Source organism: Protopterus annectens, chromosome 9.part0, assembly GCF_019279795.1.
Source record: "Protopterus annectens isolate FY-2018-M chromosome 9.part0, PAN1.0, whole genome shotgun sequence".
In the NCBI taxonomy this organism is placed as follows: domain Eukaryota; kingdom Metazoa; phylum Chordata; order Ceratodontiformes; family Protopteridae; genus Protopterus; species Protopterus annectens.
This window is the reverse complement of record NC_056743.1, coordinates 1,733,648,073-1,733,668,027: the sequence shown is the minus strand read 5'-3', so window position 1 is coordinate 1,733,668,027 and position 19,955 is coordinate 1,733,648,073. Positions and strand designations below refer to the sequence as shown.

Below are 19,955 nucleotides of genomic sequence, written 5' to 3'. Positions count from 1 at the left end.
GTTTGTTAATGGCTGGGGTCCACCAGACTGGACGTTTGCCCTTTGTGGAAAGAGTCTTGGTTTTATTTGGGATTGCCTGATCCATGCAGTCCTGGAGGTGTTCATAGAAGGCATTTGTAAGGGCTTCCGCAGCTTGGGTTGTGGTTTCCACTGTCTCAGGGGCCTTGAAGGATACCACACCAGTCTTGAGTAGTGTGAAGTTTGCTTTAGAGAAGTTCTTCACTGTGGTCTTGTTTTTTTGGGGTGGGGGATGAGGATTTCCAGTGAGATTAGTTTATGATCAGATCTCACCAATGAGGGATATACTTCGTGTGGAGCATTTTGTCCCCATGTTTGTGATAATGAGATCTAGTATATTTTCTCCTCTCGTGGGAACAGTGACTAGCTGTTCCATGGCATTTGAATTTATGAACTCCAGGAACCATTGGGCTAGAAAGTTAGGGCTTGAGTATTGTTCCCAGTCTATATTCGGGTAGTTGAAGTCACCCAATATGATGGTGTTTGGAGATACATTTATACCCTCCAGTGTCTTCAGGAAGGCTGTGTGGGGTTCCTGAGTTTGAGAGGGTGGCCTGTAGCATGCTACAATTTGTAGAGCAGTTTTGCCTATGGTTAGTTGCACCTGGATGGTTTCAAGCTTATGCGTTGCCACCAACCTGGAGGTGTGGGTATCCTTTATGAATATGGATACACCCCCTCCTTTTGTGGTGTGGTCTGGGTTTTGGGGCCAGAATGCATGATATGAGGTAAAACCTAATAGTGCCGGGGTGCTCTCAGGAGCCTTGAACCAGGTTTCAGTTACAGCACAGACATCGATGTTCTCCATACTGAGAAGGGCCTCGAGTGCATGCATTTTGAGATTTAGACTTCTGGCATTGAGCAGCATTACCCTCAGTTTCTTTCCATTTTTGTTTTCTAGGGTGGTAGGTTTAGAATTTGAGCCTTGCCTAAAAAAGGCACTATGGGGGTGGCAAGAGCCTTAGCCAATATCCGGAATCCCAGCGGTGACAGGTGCAAGCCGTCCCTTGCAAAGCAGCGTGGCTTGTCAAGCATGTCATCCCAGGCAGACAGACACTGGATCCCCTTTGAATGACACCAGACATTAAGCCAATTGTTAAAGCTGATCATCTTGTCTCTATATTGTGGCATCATTCTTGGTGAAGACAGGATGCTGCTCAGGGTTAGGGTCATACCTGCCTGGGCTACATAATCAGAGAGCTCCTCTATGTCTCTTTTCATGTAGTCCAGGGAGGTACATCTCAGGTTGTTCACACCAGCATGGACAATGACTGTGTCATATTTGTACTTGCCGTGGAGTGACCCGAGTGCTTGTGTTATGTGACGGATTCTAGCACCTGATAGGCAGCTTACTGTGACCCTCTCCTTGTTCAGCCTGGTGAGTGGGACGTCAGTGTGTCTGAATATGGAGTCACCTATGACAAGTATGTTTGGTGTTGTATTTGGCCTTAAGGGCTGTGACTGCTTTGCACACTGCTTTTGTGGTTTATATGTTGCTTGTGGGATGTCTTGAGGTAGCAGTTGTTTGGGTGTCTGCTTTGGGGGCCTCTGCTGTTTAGGTAAATTTTTACTCAGAGCCTCCGAGTATGTCTTTGTGTGTTTATGTGTTTGATTCAGTGGTGTGGTAGCATTATGTGAGGCTGGTTTTGTGGTGTGTGTAGTTGCCTTCTCCTCCTGTCTGGTCTTGCCAGTCCTGAGTTGAGAGAGCTCAGCCTCCAGTTTGGCTAAATAGCTGCATCTCTCGCAAGTATTTGTGTTATGTGGGAGAAGGAGAGGGTTGTCTGCGTACATGAGGCAGTTATAACATTGCCTCAAGATTCCCAGATTCACCAGCTGGACCGGAGAGGAGATTGACAAGTGACCTTTGGACATGCTAGAATAATATTGGGAATTCCTTAATAATTGAAAACAAGGGCCAGTGGGGAGTGAGGGTGTAGTGCTTTTAATTTTTAGTGCTGACTTATATAATTGCTTTAGTGAGCAAGTGCCAGGTAACTTGAGTGCAATGTTACAAGTAACTAAATGCAAAAACGACAAACAGTAACTTTCTTTCAAGTGAAACAAGGAAATAAGTACAGTAAGCAATGCAGATATCACTAGTGATCCACAGAAGCACTGAAAAGCGTATTAGGTGGAATTAGCTTCCAGGAAATAACAAGCAAACAAACAACAAGCATATAAACAAAGCTAGATTCAGCAGGCCTGGATCTAGTCTATGCTAGAGCAAACAAGGTGTACCAATTTCAGTAAGATACAGTTCAAATATTCAGGCACTATAAACCTTTAACCAGAAATTCCCAGCTCAGAAGGGCAGAGTCCAGCCTCTTCTCCCACAAGAGTGCAGACCACGAACCTTCTTAATGTAAAATAACTGGCCTGAAGCCCAAGTGCCTAAACCAGAACTAATACACTTGGACACTGGGCTCTCAATCAGCAGTTCCCAACTTAGAAGGATGAAAGCTACCTGTCCTGCCACCACAGTGCTTGCCACAAACCTTCCTAATGTAAAACAACTGGTCTGAAGCCCAAGTGCTTAATCCAAAAGACTTAGAATGATAGCTACACTTTAATCAAGTTACAACCAAGCAGTAATAAATACAATTGAATACTTTAGAGAATGTCTGGATTAGTGCTCAAGTTACACAAACAACGCTAGATCCAGCATCCAAACAAACCATTCTACACTACGTATGAGCAGGTGGCCAAGTCCCCTACACCCCTCCATGTAGGTGTCTGTGCCCCCCACACCACCCCCTACTTTAATAGTCTACATCCTAGGTCGCGCAAACAGATGCACAAAGCTAATCCACAACCACGCATTACAGTCCCCCAAGAACACACACCACACACAGAAAGCACACTTACACACACTACAGCCCTAAGAAACACACTTACACACAGTAACCTACCCGAACCGCAACACCAGAAGCACTGACTAACTGTCCATTAACATCGTGAGATTACACCTCGCGCATCTGGTGTTTCAGTACTGTGTTTTTTCGGACCATAAGCCTTGGGATTATGCGCGTCGGTATGTAAAACAGTCGGTATGTGGTAGGTATCCCATTTATATGCACCTCCATGATTATGTAGATGTTGTTAACCTATCTATATATCTACATATATATGTATATCCCCATATATCGACATCTCTCTCTCTCTCTCTCTCTCTATATATATATATATATATATATATATATATATATATATATATATATATATATATATATATATATATATATATATATATATTGTATTTATATATATGTATATATATATATGTATATAACATACACCTTTCATTGGGTACATGCCGGTTTGTCCTATTTCAACACATTCCTAACTTTTGTGTTTTATCCTGTTAGTATACACGACTGCCATTGGTACATCTCAGGTAGCTCAGTGGTATGTTATTGTGACGAATGTGTACATGGTTGTGTGTTCTAATCCTGGCAGTGATATCTTACCTCTCAGAGCAGGCACTGGTAGTGCAAGGGTGATTAACGCATATTTCAGCGGTTGTGTGTTCCACATGTTTATTATTCTGTGGAGAACTACCTATATATGCAAGCTGTGGTTAAGGTATACTATGTAACATGTACACATCTGTGAAGATTCCTGTCAGGGATACTCCCCATTATTTGTAACTACATCCCTGATTATATTATACAAAACCCCTCACTGACACTCCAGGGAATCCTTGCAGAGTGGATGGTGAACAGTAGCTACACCCCAGGGATCCCTCAAGTGGCTCTGTGCCACAGAGGAACAGTTAGTTAATCGATGGGGTGGTTACAGCAGACATGTTTTCCCTATGCTTATGAGTGGCATCGGTGGTTGGGCATGTACCTACCTATGTATCTGTGAACCTGTACATACAGTATGGACACATGCTGATAGCTTAATTTACAGTTCAGGTATTGACTTATCTTGTGCCAATGGCGGTTGTGTGTACAATAGTCGAGGGCTGCCTATGTAGGATACACACAGTAGAGCACCTATACATGACAATTTATAGGTGGTCGTGTGTGTGTGCCATCCATGTTTGCTGTGTGTGCAGGTTGAGAAAGGTGTCCGTCCATGAGTGCCTACACTGTCAGTGTGTGTGCTATATGTTCCCTCTTTGCCAAGGCATGGGTATACTGGGCATGCCTCCATCTGCCTACTTGGGGCTAGCACAGGGTGTTCATGGTCTGAGTTCCCCCTGTGCCTGTGGGTCCCTTGGCAATGGTGGTGGGCTGTGAGGGCCTTCACCATTCTGTCCTTGCTGCAGCTGTTTCCACAGGATCATATTGTGTAGCATGGCACATACTATGAAGATGTGGGCACACATTCCTGGAGAGTACTGCAAGGCTCCACCAGACATGTCCAAGCAACGGAACTGTGATTTCAGCATCCCAAACACGTGCTCTATGATGATTCTGGTTTTTGCGTGTGCCTCATTATGGCATTCTTGTGTGGCTGTGTGTGCATTTCTGATGGGAGTCATCATCCACGGTTCCAGTGCATAGCCAGCATCCCCCACCAGGTGGCCATATGGGATGTCCCCCCTGGCAAATACCTGACACAGCTGTGAGGCATGCCAGATGTGGGAGTCGTGATAGCTTCCAGGGCTGCCAGCACACTCATCCATGATAATGCCCTAGGCATTGCACATGACCTGGCAGTTAATGGAGGGGAATTACTTGCGGTTTATGTAGCGCCTTCCCTGCTCACTGGGTGGTGACTTGATGTGTATGTGCGTGCAGTCTATTGCACCCAGTACCTCCGGGTAGTCTGCCACACGGTGGAAAAGACACATATTACTGGCCAACTCTTCCTGCATTTGGGGGAAGTATATGTGCTCATTGGCATGTGGTAACATGGAATCCAGGAACTGGTGGAGTACCCTGGATGCTGATGCTTGTGAGATCCCCATGATATCCCCAGTTGGCCTTTGGAAGGTACCTGTGGCTAATATTCTCAAGCTTACACATACATTTGTGTCCACTGGGATGGGTTCCCTCTGTTACTTCTGGCTCTGAGGCGTGGCTGGCACAGCTCAGCAAGTTGCTGTATGATGTCCCTGTACACCCTGTAATACTCTACTATCTCCAGATCATGAAGCCCCTGGTAGGTTACCCTGGGTCTGAACACTCTTCTCCTCTTCTGGTGCCTGAGATGGTTGTCAGCATCATCCTCCACACCACCATCAATCTCCAACACATGCTAGTGAATCAAAGCTATGGCGGCCCCTAACATATATATATTAAAAGTTCCCCGTCTGTATACACCAATAGTGCAGAGTGTCTGGGAATACACAAGTGTGTGTGGGGGGCTTTTACACCTTATACTATTGTGCAATGGATGATGCTGGTGTAATTGGGTGTGTTTGTGCTATTCCAGCTGCAGGGTATCTTAATTATTGGTTTTATAGCAGGTACTGCTATTGTGGGGCCTTTGGTGTTGAGTTACGCTTGTCTGCCATGATTCATCTATTGCCCTTTACTTCTATTTTCAATCCGATTCCCCTCCCATTGTCAGGCATGCATCCAGCTGTCGCCTTTCTTGTTTTGTGTTGGGAAAAGTGTTATGTAGCTGATCTATTGCAAGTTTGCTTTGTTCAGTAGTGACAGTTCTCTTTTCTTTGCTGTACGGCACCTCCCCTTTCCTGCTCTGCAGGTAGCTTCTAGCAGCCTTGTTAGCTGTTTTCTATAGCCCACTGTGAGTTTCTAGGTGTTAATTACTCATTTGTACTCCAATTACCATGCTGCAGCATTTCCTTATTGTCTTCCTGTATCCTTTCTGTTTCAGCTATGTTGCGCACCACACACAGCCGTTTACCAGGTTTCGTGTGCATTTTCATCCACGTTCACATGAACTTTCGGTTACCTTGTGTTCTCTCAGCTAAGCAAAGCTATGGCTACTTCTACACCCCTATCCTGCAGCTTTGCTTAGCAACACACAACACGAATTAGCAATGATCCAATATGCTTACAGCTACAGTGGCGTGCCCCTCTCTTGATGTCATGTTTACCTCCAGGCCATTCCTCAGTGTTGTAATGCTACGCCGTGTGGTACATCCTTATGCCGGCGGGGCATTTGTGATTCAGTATTACTTGACTCATTTGCATGGCATTGACTGCTAATTCCCAGTTTCTGCACGGAACACTGTCACAGACCCTTAGCAACCCTAGCACCATGGTTGTGGTGTAGCATGCGTGCCATTGACTATTATGGGGATATCATGAATTGCATTGCATTACAGTTATATGACATCTAAATATATTTTCCTTGCAATCCTGTTTGCGCACCAATGCACTGCAGTTTTACTTTTCGTTGGTGTGGCCATGACATTAAATGTTATTTTTTATATGTTGTGCATGTTTTTTTATGCCATTGGCTATATATTTAGCCATTGGCATATATTAACATTATAATACGTAAGTTTGGTCCTCTTTCATGGCTCAGATTTCATGTTTGACAAAATGTAAACCATTTTTTTTGGTTTACATTTCTACATGCTTACGCTACGCCTGCACCACTTCATGAATCGCAATATACCTTAATTTGCATACTACACTGCTGCGCATGGGGTAATTAGCATACATGCACTGGGAGCTGTGCAGCTCTGGCGTACGCTGGTAGTGCATGCGGAAACAGCTCTTACCTGAATTGCTCGGCAGCCATATTTGGCACTAGATCACTGATGCTTCTCCGGCGCATGGCACAAGCTTCATGAATCCCAGGGAAGGTGCATCACCTACATGTAATGCCCTGCACAAACATGTTATAAGTAATCCATCCCCTTTTTTCAATTATGTTGTACATATTTTTTTATATAAATGTTTTATTTCAAATACATGAGTACAAAAGTTACAATTTCCCCATGGGAAACATCTTAATTAAATAGTGTCATTAAACTGCTGACTGGACTTGTATCTGAATGGATTTTATACCCACAAAGTTGCTTCCAATGTTCTTCCCATTCCTCTAAAACATTGCATTTATCAGGTACTGCTGTAGTAAAAAATAAAATATCTGCTGTTACATTGGGCCAAAACCTATAAAATATGTCCTTCATCTCATTGATGTTGCAGCCAAAAGTAGTCACAAACTGAAGATGTTATTCCCCTGTACCAGGCACATGTGTTTTGTATATTCATATGTTAAAATCTCAGACCTTTCTTGTCTCCAAGCCCTCACTTATGTTTGTTTTTTATTATAATGGTACCTGATAAATGCAGTACATGCATTTATTTGTGTGTGTATATGAGTATGTGTATATGTGCTTATGCATGTGTGTGTGTGTGTGTGTGTGTGTGTGTGTGTGTGTGTGTGTGTGTGTGTGTGTGTGTGTGTGTGTGTGTGTGTGTGTGTGTGTGTGTGTGTGTGTTTGTTTGTGTGTGTCTGTGTGTGGTTGTGTGTATGGGGTACCATTCGGCTAATTGCATTTGTTTATCTGTATCCCAGTTGACTGAATGCATAGCTCAACTTATCACAGATCAGAAGGAACTTAAAATGTGTCCATTCCTTGTTGCCATCTAATGCTGGAGTTGGTATATTTAAAGTTTTTGGCATCTAAGAGCACAACCCAGTGTGTGATCAGAGAAAACTGGGTTTCCCCACCAGCAAAACATGCTGATTTAGTGTGGAAATCTTTCTATGGCAGCACCTAGAATTCCTAGTATTTTTGGGACTCCAAAACTACACAAGGATATCAGGAACCCCCCCTTTTAGACCCATTGCTGATGGTAGGGGTTCGATTACTTTTGCTTGTGCTAAATTGGTAGATAGTAATCTTAAACCACTTATTTTCCAGGAGTTACAAATATGTTGTGATTCATGGAGTTTCCTGGATACAATTAACAACTTGGAGTATAAGGACAACAACATTTTTGTTACGATCAGTGTAAAAGATCTATACACAGTCATCCCCCACCATTTGGGTATAGAATGGGTGAGAGAATTTATGTTGTCCAAGAATGTAGAGCATGATAAAATATGTCTGGTTGAAACACTTTTGGATCTGATTCTATCTAATAACTATATTATGTTTAACAAGAATATATTTTTACAAAACAAAGGGGTAGCCATGGGGTCCCCATGTGGTGCCAGTTTTGCCAACAGTGTCATGGCATATTGGGAACATAATTTTTTGTTCCCTGATAGCGTTTTTCAGGAAAATGTACTATGGTACACCAGATACCAAGACGACATGTGTCTGGTATGGCAAGGTGACATCAAACTGATCGAAGGATTCATACAACATATTACCAACAAAACCAATTTTCTTGAATTCACTTATCAAGTAGGGGTAGATAGCATAACATATCTTGATGTACAACTGATTAATGACAGGTATAACAAGCAGTATAAAGCTACCATTTATAGGAAACCTACCTACTCCAATGCCTTCCTGCACTATACTAGTGAACATCCATATCACCAGAAAAGGGCAGTTGTTAAAGGCCAGTTGGTGAGAGCTGAACGGATGGTTACTGAAGATGTTGACTTTGACTTAGAATGTAACAAGATGAAGTCCATGTTCACAAGTAGGGGGTATCCTATCAAATTATTTTTAGAAACACTTACAGAAGTTAAAGATAAGAGATCCACAGGTTGGTTTAAACCTATTTTAACTAGTAGAGCATATAAGGATGGTATTACTACCAATACTAATCTAATTACACGACAGCATGACAAAAACAATGACAGTGTCACGCTATTACATCTCAGTTTCCTATCTACTTTTTCAGCTGACACGGCAAGAGTCAAAGAGATTTTTATAAAAAAATTGGGCATTAATTTTGGAAGAACCGTCCACTTGTACTAAGCTAGGTATCAGACCCTGCTTCACTTTTAGAAGGGGTTTTAACCTTAAAAATCTGTTGGAAAGGCATAAGAATGAACATCTAGGTACGAACAAGCGGGTACATAAAGGTATGCGTAAATGTGGGCATTGCACACAGTGTAAACACATTCAAGTGACTACTGACATCAATATTAATAACAAACACTACACAATAAATGGTTCCTTTAATTGTGAGTCCAAAGCTGTAGTATATGCAGCTTGCTGTAAGGTTTGTCCCTCATTTTATATAGGTAAGACCAAGCGGAAACTAAAACAAAGAATATACGAGCATTGTTATGCTGTTAGTAAAGGTGATGTTAACAATGCTCTTGCTCGGCATATTTTACAATTTCCAATACATGAGTTTTTATTTTTGGTTGTACACCAAACAATTTTAGACCTGAGAGGGGGGCCTTGGCAACTTTTATTAGAACAAAATGAGTTGTATTGGCAAATCAAAATGGCTGCATACATTTTCCCTGGTTTAAATGAATTTGTGTCTATTAAAAGCGTGTTAAAATTAAAAGCTTTAAATAGATAACATATTAATTTTGCATAAAAGATTTTGAATTTGATACTGTACCTTTTTGTTGATTAAGTTTGAAACATAGTAACATTTACACAGTTTTATATATATAAAAATATGGACTTTGTTTTTGGTCATATATTCAGTATTATTATGATCAGATTTTAGTCTTTAACCAGCATGCAATTAATTAATTATGTTTTACATATTACTATATATTTTTTATGTGTCTATATTTAGCTAAATATCTTAGTTCTTACAGTAAATTTATGTCATTATCACATATTATACATTTTCAGGTTTGCCCTAGTAGCTTTTTAAAATGTAATTTTTTAGCATAACATTTACACATGTTATACATATATATTTAATGTTATTTATAAATTGAGTATTATATACTTAACATTGTAACATTTTAGAGCCGGTTTCATACTGTTTAAATATTGTACTTTTATCTGGTTTTATTTTTATTGGTTGATTGAATGACTAATTGATAATTAACTACAAGCTATATAAGCATCAGTTTTATGTTGTTCTGGGTCTGAAGAAGGTGGAATATTTTTACCACTGAAAGCGCTTACCATATTAAAGTTTTTAGTTGCTTTAGCATTACGTTATTCGTATTTGCTTATTTCAGCTTTCTCCTACCATTCAACTTGTTTTTCTTTTGATTTTTAGTAGTTTTTCGGTTTTCTTGGTGTTTAGTGTGGAAATGTATTAGATAGTTGCTGTGTATCTGCATGTGTGTGTGTGTGTGTGTGTGTGTGTGTGTGTGTGTGTGTGTGTGTGTGTGTGTGTGTGTGTGTGTGTGTGTGTGTGTGTGTGTGTGTGTGTGTGAGACGGTTTGAGTATACATGATGTCAAATTGTGTTCATGTGTCATTTGTTAATTGCAGTGTGTATGCATTTTAGAATGACTATTGATTAATTAAGGCAAGTCTGCAAGCATAGTTGAGTTTCAATGGGTTTTGTGGTCAATTGTAATGATATCTGATGTTTCAGTATATATTAATTTTTTACAGTAAATTGCATAAAGTAATTTACTATTCTGACTTCTGTTGATATAGGCAAAAACCAATATTTAAATATCACTACAGTATGCAAATGCAGATGGGAATAGTGCAGTGTGTTACATTTAATGAAACACATGACTGAGTTTACAATAATGTTCCACTGCCCAGTTAGCCTTAAATGGCTTGTAGTACTTAGATAACTGTGATTATACTCCATATTCATAAAAATGACAACTTTATTAAACACAATTCTGACATAACAGTGCTTAACCTACATTTTGTTAAGCATCTCACGGTACTGTTAAGCTCTATTTCAGACAACGTACAACAGTGTCCAAAGCATTTTTGCAGTATTATAACCAACTAAAACAATGAGTGAAAATGTCACTGAAAAAACAATCAGTAAAAACGGAATGAAAACTCCAACAAAGCTAGAACTTCCACTGAGTGACCTCCCAAACCTCTTGTATCAGAGGCACATGGGATATATGCAAATGATCCTTATGAACATCAGGTGTTTCAGCTAATTGGCGAGTCTGAATGCCCATGACTTGTTTCATCATTTTACTGGACAATTTCAGGCCAATAAAGTCAAACCCCACTAGCTGTGGATATGCATATTTTAGCCTTGTTATAACCTCACCAGCACAGCACAAGAACAAACTACAGCTCTATGTCATATAGACATAAATATGATCAGTCCTTTCTTTTCACAAAGCAGTTATTCTAAGTACACAACTTGGATGTGAATATTCCATTCTTGATCTGCACTTCACTCTTTTCTTGTTCTGAATTTCTAGGCATTCATATCTTCACTGTATAACAAATTGATTATGATCAGAATCCAGGTCACAATTCTTGTACATGCAGAAGCCTTAACTTGGAAGGTTTACACATTGGGTTAAGTCTTTCCAATTCACAAAGTGCTCTAACATTGAGTTCATCCCCTCATAGGTGCCTCTGTGATGACAGTGGTCACTCTGTTAAAGCTGCATGCTAGTGTCAACCATGGGGATTGGCTATTACTAATCAGCCATGTGAATTCCTGGAAATGTATGTGGCTTCCAATCTGATCAGGAAAAAATTGTTTTCTAGAAGAAAAAATGATGGTGTTGACATCACAGTCAGCCAGTCAATCCTATGGAAGTATTTGTGGTGCAGGTAAGTTGAGAGAAGATATGGGTGTGGAAGTTTTGTTAGTGTGTGTATCTGTGTAAATATATGTGTGTGCATGTTTTTAGAGGCATGACTGTATGAATGAATGTGTGTATGAACAGATGTGTGTGTGTGTGTGTGTGTGTGTGTGTGTGTGTGTGTGTGTGTGTGTGTGTGTGTGTGTGTGTGTGTGTGTGTGTGTGATGGGGGAGGACATGGGTGCCAAAAGTGTGCATGTGTTTATATAGAGCATGCCTTTGCAAACTTGATGCATGTGACTTTAAGGAGATTACTAGTGTGATCATCTCTGATCACACTAGTATTTGATCTGTCTCATTGCTGTCATACTTGTCTTTAAATTATATTTTCTTATAATTGCACTAATCGCATGGCCTGCACTGGACAGTTAGCATGAGCACTGAGGATTTTATTGTATCACAGGGTTTATTTTTAAGACTATCTATGATATTATCCAGAAAACAAGTTCTCTAGAAATACAATTATATATACTAGTTTATGGCTTTAAAGTAAGGGAATGCTTCTTAGTTATACTTTAATGCAAACAAGTTCTTCACATGGAGGAGTCAGTGATGCAATTATTGTCCACTTTTAATGTTGATTAGTGAGAATATTGCAAGTCATCATGTGTTTGACAGCTGTACTAGTGACATATATTTCTATATAATTAATATGATTATTTGTTGTGTGAAATGCAGATATTGATGAGTGCCAGCGGGATAAGGATATCTGTGGTGATCACTCCATCTGTAACAATGCAATAGGAAGCTATAGCTGTACCTGCCCACCGGGATTCACAACTAGGACAATCTCTCATCTGTCCACTAACCGAAGCAAATTTGGTTGTGATGGTAAGCAAGTTTGTGTTTAATAGCAGAGATTTTAGTTAGAAATGTTATATGCATCATGCAGATATAGTTTTCTAGTAATTTGTCTGATTTTCGTAATTGAGATGTAGGAAGTTTTCGGGACTAACTTGTAGAGGCAAGCTACTGCTTGATTAATTCAGTATGTTGGAAAGTTAAACCACTACATTTTTCTGCTAAATACTAACCTGGATTATTTGTTTTATTAGCTGTAGGTATTAGTAAGAGTCAGATGGATGTCACATTTATAAATAAAAGCTGCATTCTGTGATTCAGTCAGATAAGAGCAAAATCAAGTAGAGAATCAGATATCAAATTAAGTACTTGCCCATGAATGCTGCCGTTTTATCATAATGGTGAATCTGACATGATGTTGTGGATATATTGTAAGGTGTTTATCCTCATCACTTATTAGTACAATTTCCATTTTCAAGAGTAATGTTAATAATAAAAAAGTAGTGTCTGCTTAACATAAGACATGTATGCAATACTTAATTTTATTTTTGCAAAACTTGGTTATTCTTTTTTTAATTAGTTTTCAAATTGTAAAGTTTTTTTTTGGATGGTCACCAATCCCCCTGCAATGCATCTTAGCCCATATGTTTACTCTTTGTGACATGCAGCCACTTGCTCTTTTGAGTGTTGGCCTAAGGGAGTCATAATATAAGCAAGTATAAAGGCTGTTTGTGCAGTGTCTTTTCATGGACCATCAGCCTTTCTGCAGCCAAACCCTTTCCCAGACCATCTGAACTAATAGCCTAAGGAGCTCAGTAAACAGGGAATGCCTGCACACCTACCCTTATGAAGGCTTCAATTACTGGGCTAAGCAACATCAAATTTATGTATCCTGTTCTGGCTGCTTTTAATTTTGTAGAAGCCTATACTTGCATGGTGGTTATAAGTCAACTGGACCTTATGTATGGGTGCGGCAACAGTAACCATTGACACCTTTCCATCCCATCAGGCAGTTAATCAGATTCAGTACACCTGTGTCAGAGTTATGGATTTATCCTTCTATGTCAGAGAGTCAGGATAATCCCTAGAATTAAATAAACTCTGTGTAGGCTTTGCACAAAGCCCACATAGAACTTATGTTTTTGCACAGTTAGCAGCAGTGCTAATTACATAATCATGCCACACAACACTTTTAAATGTAAACAAGCATGGTTTTGTGGCTGGTAACAATGTTTTGGCCCAGAAACCATGTAAAGCAACATTGACAGTAAAGTACATTACAATAGAGGAAACTAGCATAGCGGGATTGCATGGAATGCCACAATGATTACGAGGGTCTATCATACATTGATGTACATGTCCCAAGCACAGTACAGGACATTGCATACACTGCAGAATAATGTGGAATCCCAGCCCATGCATTTTATGTAAGTTTTGTAAATGATCTGTAAGGGTACATGGATTGACATTTAAAGTAAAGACTCAGGGGAAGTGTGTACATTGAACAGGAACATATAGATGGATTGCAGGAATGAACAAAGGGAAAGATGACAGGTGAAATATTGTAATGTACTTTAGATGAGGGCATATAAATGGAAGACAGTTACAGCAGGAAAACTGACCACATGTTAACACCAGCAGACAGTAATATTTATTCCACAGAAAAAAACCTATAAGAAAAACCATGCAAGATTCACAGCATGTTCTACAGTGGAGAAGAGGGCAGATTCCCGATAACAGCCAAGCAAATTTTTTCCCTATGAAAAAAATTGCGCAAGTGGCATTTCGTGGTTTACAGCTTTTGCTGTTTAAGTGTTGAGCTTTAGGTATTCGATTACCTAAGGCAATGGTGCACAATTTTTTTATGGGGAGGGGCACTACACGAATTCTTAATGCATCTACGGACCACCTCAAAACATAGTAAGGAGTTAAAAATAGGTACAGGTGACTGGCAATTTACTTAAGACAGCAGTCATGAAATTGCCTGTTTTCTACATCAACTTTGCATTTAACTTTATTCTGGCTTGCAGTCATGACTTATTACAAACTCTTGCAGAAAGTTACTACTGTTTACAGCCTGCAAGTTATAAACAACAAAGAATAGTTACTTCCGCAACTAAAATTAGAAATGTGCGCAACTGCTGTCAATTAGGTAAGAAAGTACATGCTAGAAAGTTTGTGTGACTGGAGTAAGGCATAGCATTTTTTTACTTTTTAAAAACTTTTTGGTGACTCTCTGGTGGCCGGATAGTGTTGCATCATGGGTCAGATTTGGCACTGGGGCCAGATGTTGTGCACCATTGACCTAAAGCTTCGACTATATGATATAGACCCATAATAACTATCAATATCCACAAAACTAACTATAGCCACTGGATGCTACTGTTCATGCCTAATTAGAGCACTAAGATAATGTAAATACGTCAAATCACTTAAAATCTAATGAGATTCATTGAAAAGACAAGCCCCAGGATTCACTAACCTTTTGTGTAAGACTAAGTTAGTCTTACACGGAAAATGCAGTCTAAGAGTAAGACAGCAGCATGCCATGCATATTCATGAGGGCGCACTGCCTCATTTCTAAGGCTAACATGGAGCGTGCATGAGTGCAGGGGGCGTGTCAGACTGCAGAGCAGTCCAAAAATCCACACCCTTGCAAGTCTCTCAATCGAGAAATATCAACTTATATGAGTGAGTCTGCTCAAATGTGTACATACCCAACAGTACACTCCCCACATTCTAAACCCCTGTACAATTATAAAATGTAAAACTTTTTTTTTTAATATTCCCGATATAGCTGCCTGTATTTGCGCGTGTTTGCGTGGGTTTGCCCATTGCTTAGCTACAGTTAACAGCATAGACACCGAACAGGATAACAAGAAAAAAATATGCAAATTAAAGAAAATAGCGATAGCGCAGTGGTAGATCCTTTGCACAAAGAGGAGGCATTCCATGTTCGAGTCCCACCACTCCCCCTTCTATTTTCAGTAGGAAATCTGTATATAAAAATAATTCCTGACATTTATCATTGAAATTTTAGTAAAAAGCATTGAAATGGCTTATGTAGTAGTGAATGAATTTTATATATATATATATATATATATATATATATATATATATATATATATATATATATATATCTAAGAATGTGAAATGGTTATGCATACTGATGGATGCATAAGTAACGTATCTTAAGCAATGTGAAACACTGCTACGTTAACTAGTATTAAGCATATTTAAATGTAATTGCTTGTAGCTGAGCACTGTGTTAACTAGCGCAAATGCTTTGCGTGTAGGTGCACATCACGCCAAATAGTGCAAACAGTGCATGGTTTGCGCGACATTGCTCATCGCACTAACTTGCAAAATGAGATTGTGTGTAGCTGCACACCACGCAAACCAGTGCAACGTTCAGCAACGTCGAGCAACGTTGGGCAAAGCTGAGCAAACCAGTGCAAGCTTGCTTACAGCTGCTTAAAAGTGCCTTAGTCACCCTGCATGTGAGGGCCCTTGTTCTGCTCAGCAACAAAATAAAACACCTCTGTCAGTCTCAATCCCCAGACCTTGGACACACTAGACTGCAGGAAGTACCACTAAGCCACAGTAGATATACAGCAGGTTGTTGCTGAAATAGATATATCATGCACCAGAATGAGTGAATGTAAAGGAAAAATAGGAATGCCATAACACAAAACCTGTTCTGTGGAACTTTACCAGCAGTTGTTGTGGAATTGCATTGCATGACTGTGATAAGAGAACCAGCCATTTTAGCAGGAAATAATGTTACAGCAGCACTTTACAACCCGCACACAGTATCATAGCAGGACAAACAGTGGCATATCTGATTAGGGCAGAGGACATACATCCCAACTGTGACTACATTTTAGGGATGTCCCTGATTTTGAAACATATGTTAGCTGTGTCCCTCTGAATCCCCTGAAAAGTACTGACATTAGGCAGAAAGGTGGGGTATTACACCTAATGAATAATGACAATATGTAAGAGTTAGACACCGCTTGTGCTTCAGAGAAGGTGTAGTAATCCATATGCACTGGTTCTTTCAAAGTCTCCACTTACTGTCTCTAATATTTTGAAAGTGTACCTCACTTTTACCTACCTTTACCTCACTCTGCTCAAATATGTACCTGAGTGTTTCAGAGGCTTGGCCAAGGCAGAAACACACATGCATATCAGATTTTCTGCTGTTACACATTGTGCAAATAGCTTTGGAAGGAGTTCCACAAGCATACCCTTATGTAGGAGTACAACACTGAAATACCAAAGGATGTAGCCATGTACTGGTAGCAAGTGACTGTAACAATGCCATTGTACCAGTGCTGAAAAGACCTGTGCGTTGCACAGACAGAGAATAACAGCCTAATGTCTGGCTACCATCTGGATAGGTCCACAGTTGGGAGCTATGCAGACAGACTACTTGCCTTGCTAAACTAACAGGTATGCAGCAACCCTTTAAGTCCAGCAAGATAACATTCACACAATAATACATAATGCTCTCTGTATGTCTCCATCCCCACTCAAATGTACAATATACCTGTGTGTTCAGGGTCTACCAAGGATGTAGGTAGGCATACTCAGTACTGGAATTGTCCAGTTTTCTTGAGCATCCTGTGCTAATGTCAACAATAAAAAAGCACAAACTGCAGAAGTGAGTACATAAATATTCACAGTATAGCAGTTCACAAACAGTTCATGTGCCAAATGAATACATCTCAATAACTACTTTTGTATGGCAGTTAATTGTATAAGTAGAAAAGAAACAACATACTCCCATGTATCTTGTGTTAGCATTTGTAGGGGTGAGTACAATTCTACACTGACAACTGTGTACTGGAAGTGGCAACATTCCGGTCTGAGTACAACATTTAAATCACTGGCTACACCCCTAGCTTCAGATATAAGAACTATACCAACCTTCTGACTTAAACAACGGTGTCCACAGCAAACAGGCATGGGCTCCACTTTGGAAAGCTGAAAGGGCTATGCCTACCTGACTTAGCAATTTATAGCATTGGGTTGCTATGACAGTGAGTACTGCAATTACCACACAGCAGGCTGCAGGCAATTACCAAATGGTGGAAACCAATTGGTGCAGAGGCCATCACATGCACATGTGCAGATACCTATAAAAGCAGGCTGTACTTGCTGCCCACACACGCAATCATTCCATTACAGATATTGAGAGGGAGAGAGAGAGAGAGAGAGAGAGACAGAGACAGAGAGAGAGAGACACACACACACACCCACATCAACAGAAAAAAAAAGCCAATGACACACGGAACGTAATACTACCAACACATACAAAGGAAAGGTAAGTAACAGATATGTATTTACTGGCATGTAGTAGATGTTTTTGAAGAGTACTCTACATACTGCGAAACATCTATATGTGCAGCAGTACGTATCTATGCACAGATGCCCTGCATAACTACTGCCATGGACAAATCAGTGTGGAGCTGTGTGCAGTGGGACATAACTGTGACATATGTAGCTCAGCATTAAATGTCAAACATCTGATCCATGTTATCTGTGTTCTGTACAGTAGTGTGGACAATGGCTGTTTGGGGGAGTAGCGCATACAGCTATATAAATATAGATGTGACAGAGTAACAGATGCATGATAGTCATATTAACGTGTAACTTAGCATTGGCAACTGCTGTACCTGTAGACAACAGCTTGCCACCAGTGGTGGGGTTACCATCCACCCCCTCCTCACCAGAGTGGAGGAGCTGCTCCTGAGCCTGGCGACTCCTGGCCAACAACAACAACAACAGCAGACATGTATTATCATGGAGGCCGGAGCCACCCAGCAAGTTCACACGGAGCGTGCAGGTAAAATGGCATATCTGTAGACTACTGTTACCTCTACTGGTAGATCATGCATATGTGAGATGTGTACTGTGTAGTTAGAAGATGTGGAGCCTGGTGTTGTGCAATACTGATAATTTGGAAAATAATCTGTAGGCCTGTGACTGTCAACTGTTGCACTACTGTAAGATTGCAAACGCACAGTAGCAATGCCACAGTTGTTGCCACTGACAAACTGTCTCATATCCTCGTAGGTCCCTCTGGTGTGACAGCAAGGCAGCAGACCCATGCTGGTGAGTGTGTTCTACATTTGATATTGCAAATAAAATGTGCATGTCATAGGTGAGGTGTAGGCCATGTACACATGTAACACACCTAGGCATAATGCATGCTGTGCATGTTTGCTGTGAGACTATACACATCTCAGTAATGTGAGTAGCTGCCTCAAACACATGCAATACACAGAGCATCCCAAACAATTGTGGCTACACTGTAGTGGACATTGGATAGGCAGAGTTGATACACATGCACACAACATACACAACTTTGTCATACGCAGTACATGTTAATATGCTACACATGGCGTATTCAGACACCTGCTGTAAGGTCACACTCCAGTATCCCAAATGTCATCCACACAGCACACATAATATACCTGATGGGTAGAGGCCTATCATGGGATGGTGCGACACTCTTCAACACACAACACATTCATGTTAGGCAATGCTCCCTATCGGGCACCTTACAAACCCATGTAACAACTTGCTGTGAAATAGTTAATGTAGCCATGGTACTGCAGTTCAGGTACAGCATGATAGGTGCCAGTGTGTCACACATTAGTAGCCTTGTGTGACCACATGATGCTGCATGATGATGGCTCATGGTACTACACCCCACCCAGTTACAGTAACCACAGTACTACACATAACATTCATTGCTATACACCTCAATGTTGTGTGTGTGTGCAAACATATGCACCTATACACAATATGCATAGCAATCACCATTTGCACAAAGTGACACATATACGTCTTGTAATGCTTTTGAGTGTATAGGTCACATGACACACATTGGGTACATGTGATGTTTAATGTTGCAGTTGTGTTGTAGCATGCCATGTCATGGCTGGCACTGGCATGTCCACAATATGTTCTACACTCACCATAACTACTGTACAATGGCTATATTGAGCAATGGTATTCCATCAGGTATACATGCACCACTGATCCTGTATGTATACATAGCATGCATGAGCTAAACCTGTGTCCACAATTATCTGCTAAAGACACAGATGCTCTAATCAGAAATGGATATCTATGTGACACACAGATACACATCCAGCCATGGTATGTATACCTGTGAGCGATGGTGCACAGGACAGTAAAGAGCTTTTAATACTTGCACAACAATGTTGTGTCCATGTACACATTGTGTTCCAGGGTGAGGCCAATCACTGAACAACAACACACATGCATCAAAGCCATGTATACTTTTATTAGCAAGGACTGTGTGCACTCGCACTGCATGCTATTGAGCAACACACGTCCTGCATGCTGACAAGTGTGATATGACTGTTTGCTTGTGATACTGTACCCTACCATCAACCACTATTGAGTATGTTCTGGATTGCTGGTGGTGTGTGTGTGTGTCTGCTTTAGTGAGAAGTGTATTTGTGTACATGTGTGCATATGTACATGTGTGCATGTGTTCATATGTGCATGTATGCATGTGTTCATGTGTGCATG

The 19,955-nt window shown here is 40.5% G+C and overlaps 1 protein-coding gene across 1 annotated transcript in view; it reads left to right on the top strand.

Annotated features, from left to right (window-relative positions):
• The first annotated feature begins 11,492 nt into the window (after window positions 1-11,492).
• The window catches only part of LOC122810773 (adhesion G protein-coupled receptor E1-like), a 139,843-nt gene continuing 131,380 nt past the window's right edge, over window positions 11,493-19,955 (top strand). The window contains exons 1-2 of the mRNA XM_044082334.1: window positions 11,493-11,550; window positions 12,261-12,413. Coding sequence (XP_043938269.1) covers window positions 11,493-11,550; window positions 12,261-12,413 — 211 coding nt within the window. The remainder of the gene's footprint in view (window positions 11,551-12,260; window positions 12,414-19,955) is intronic.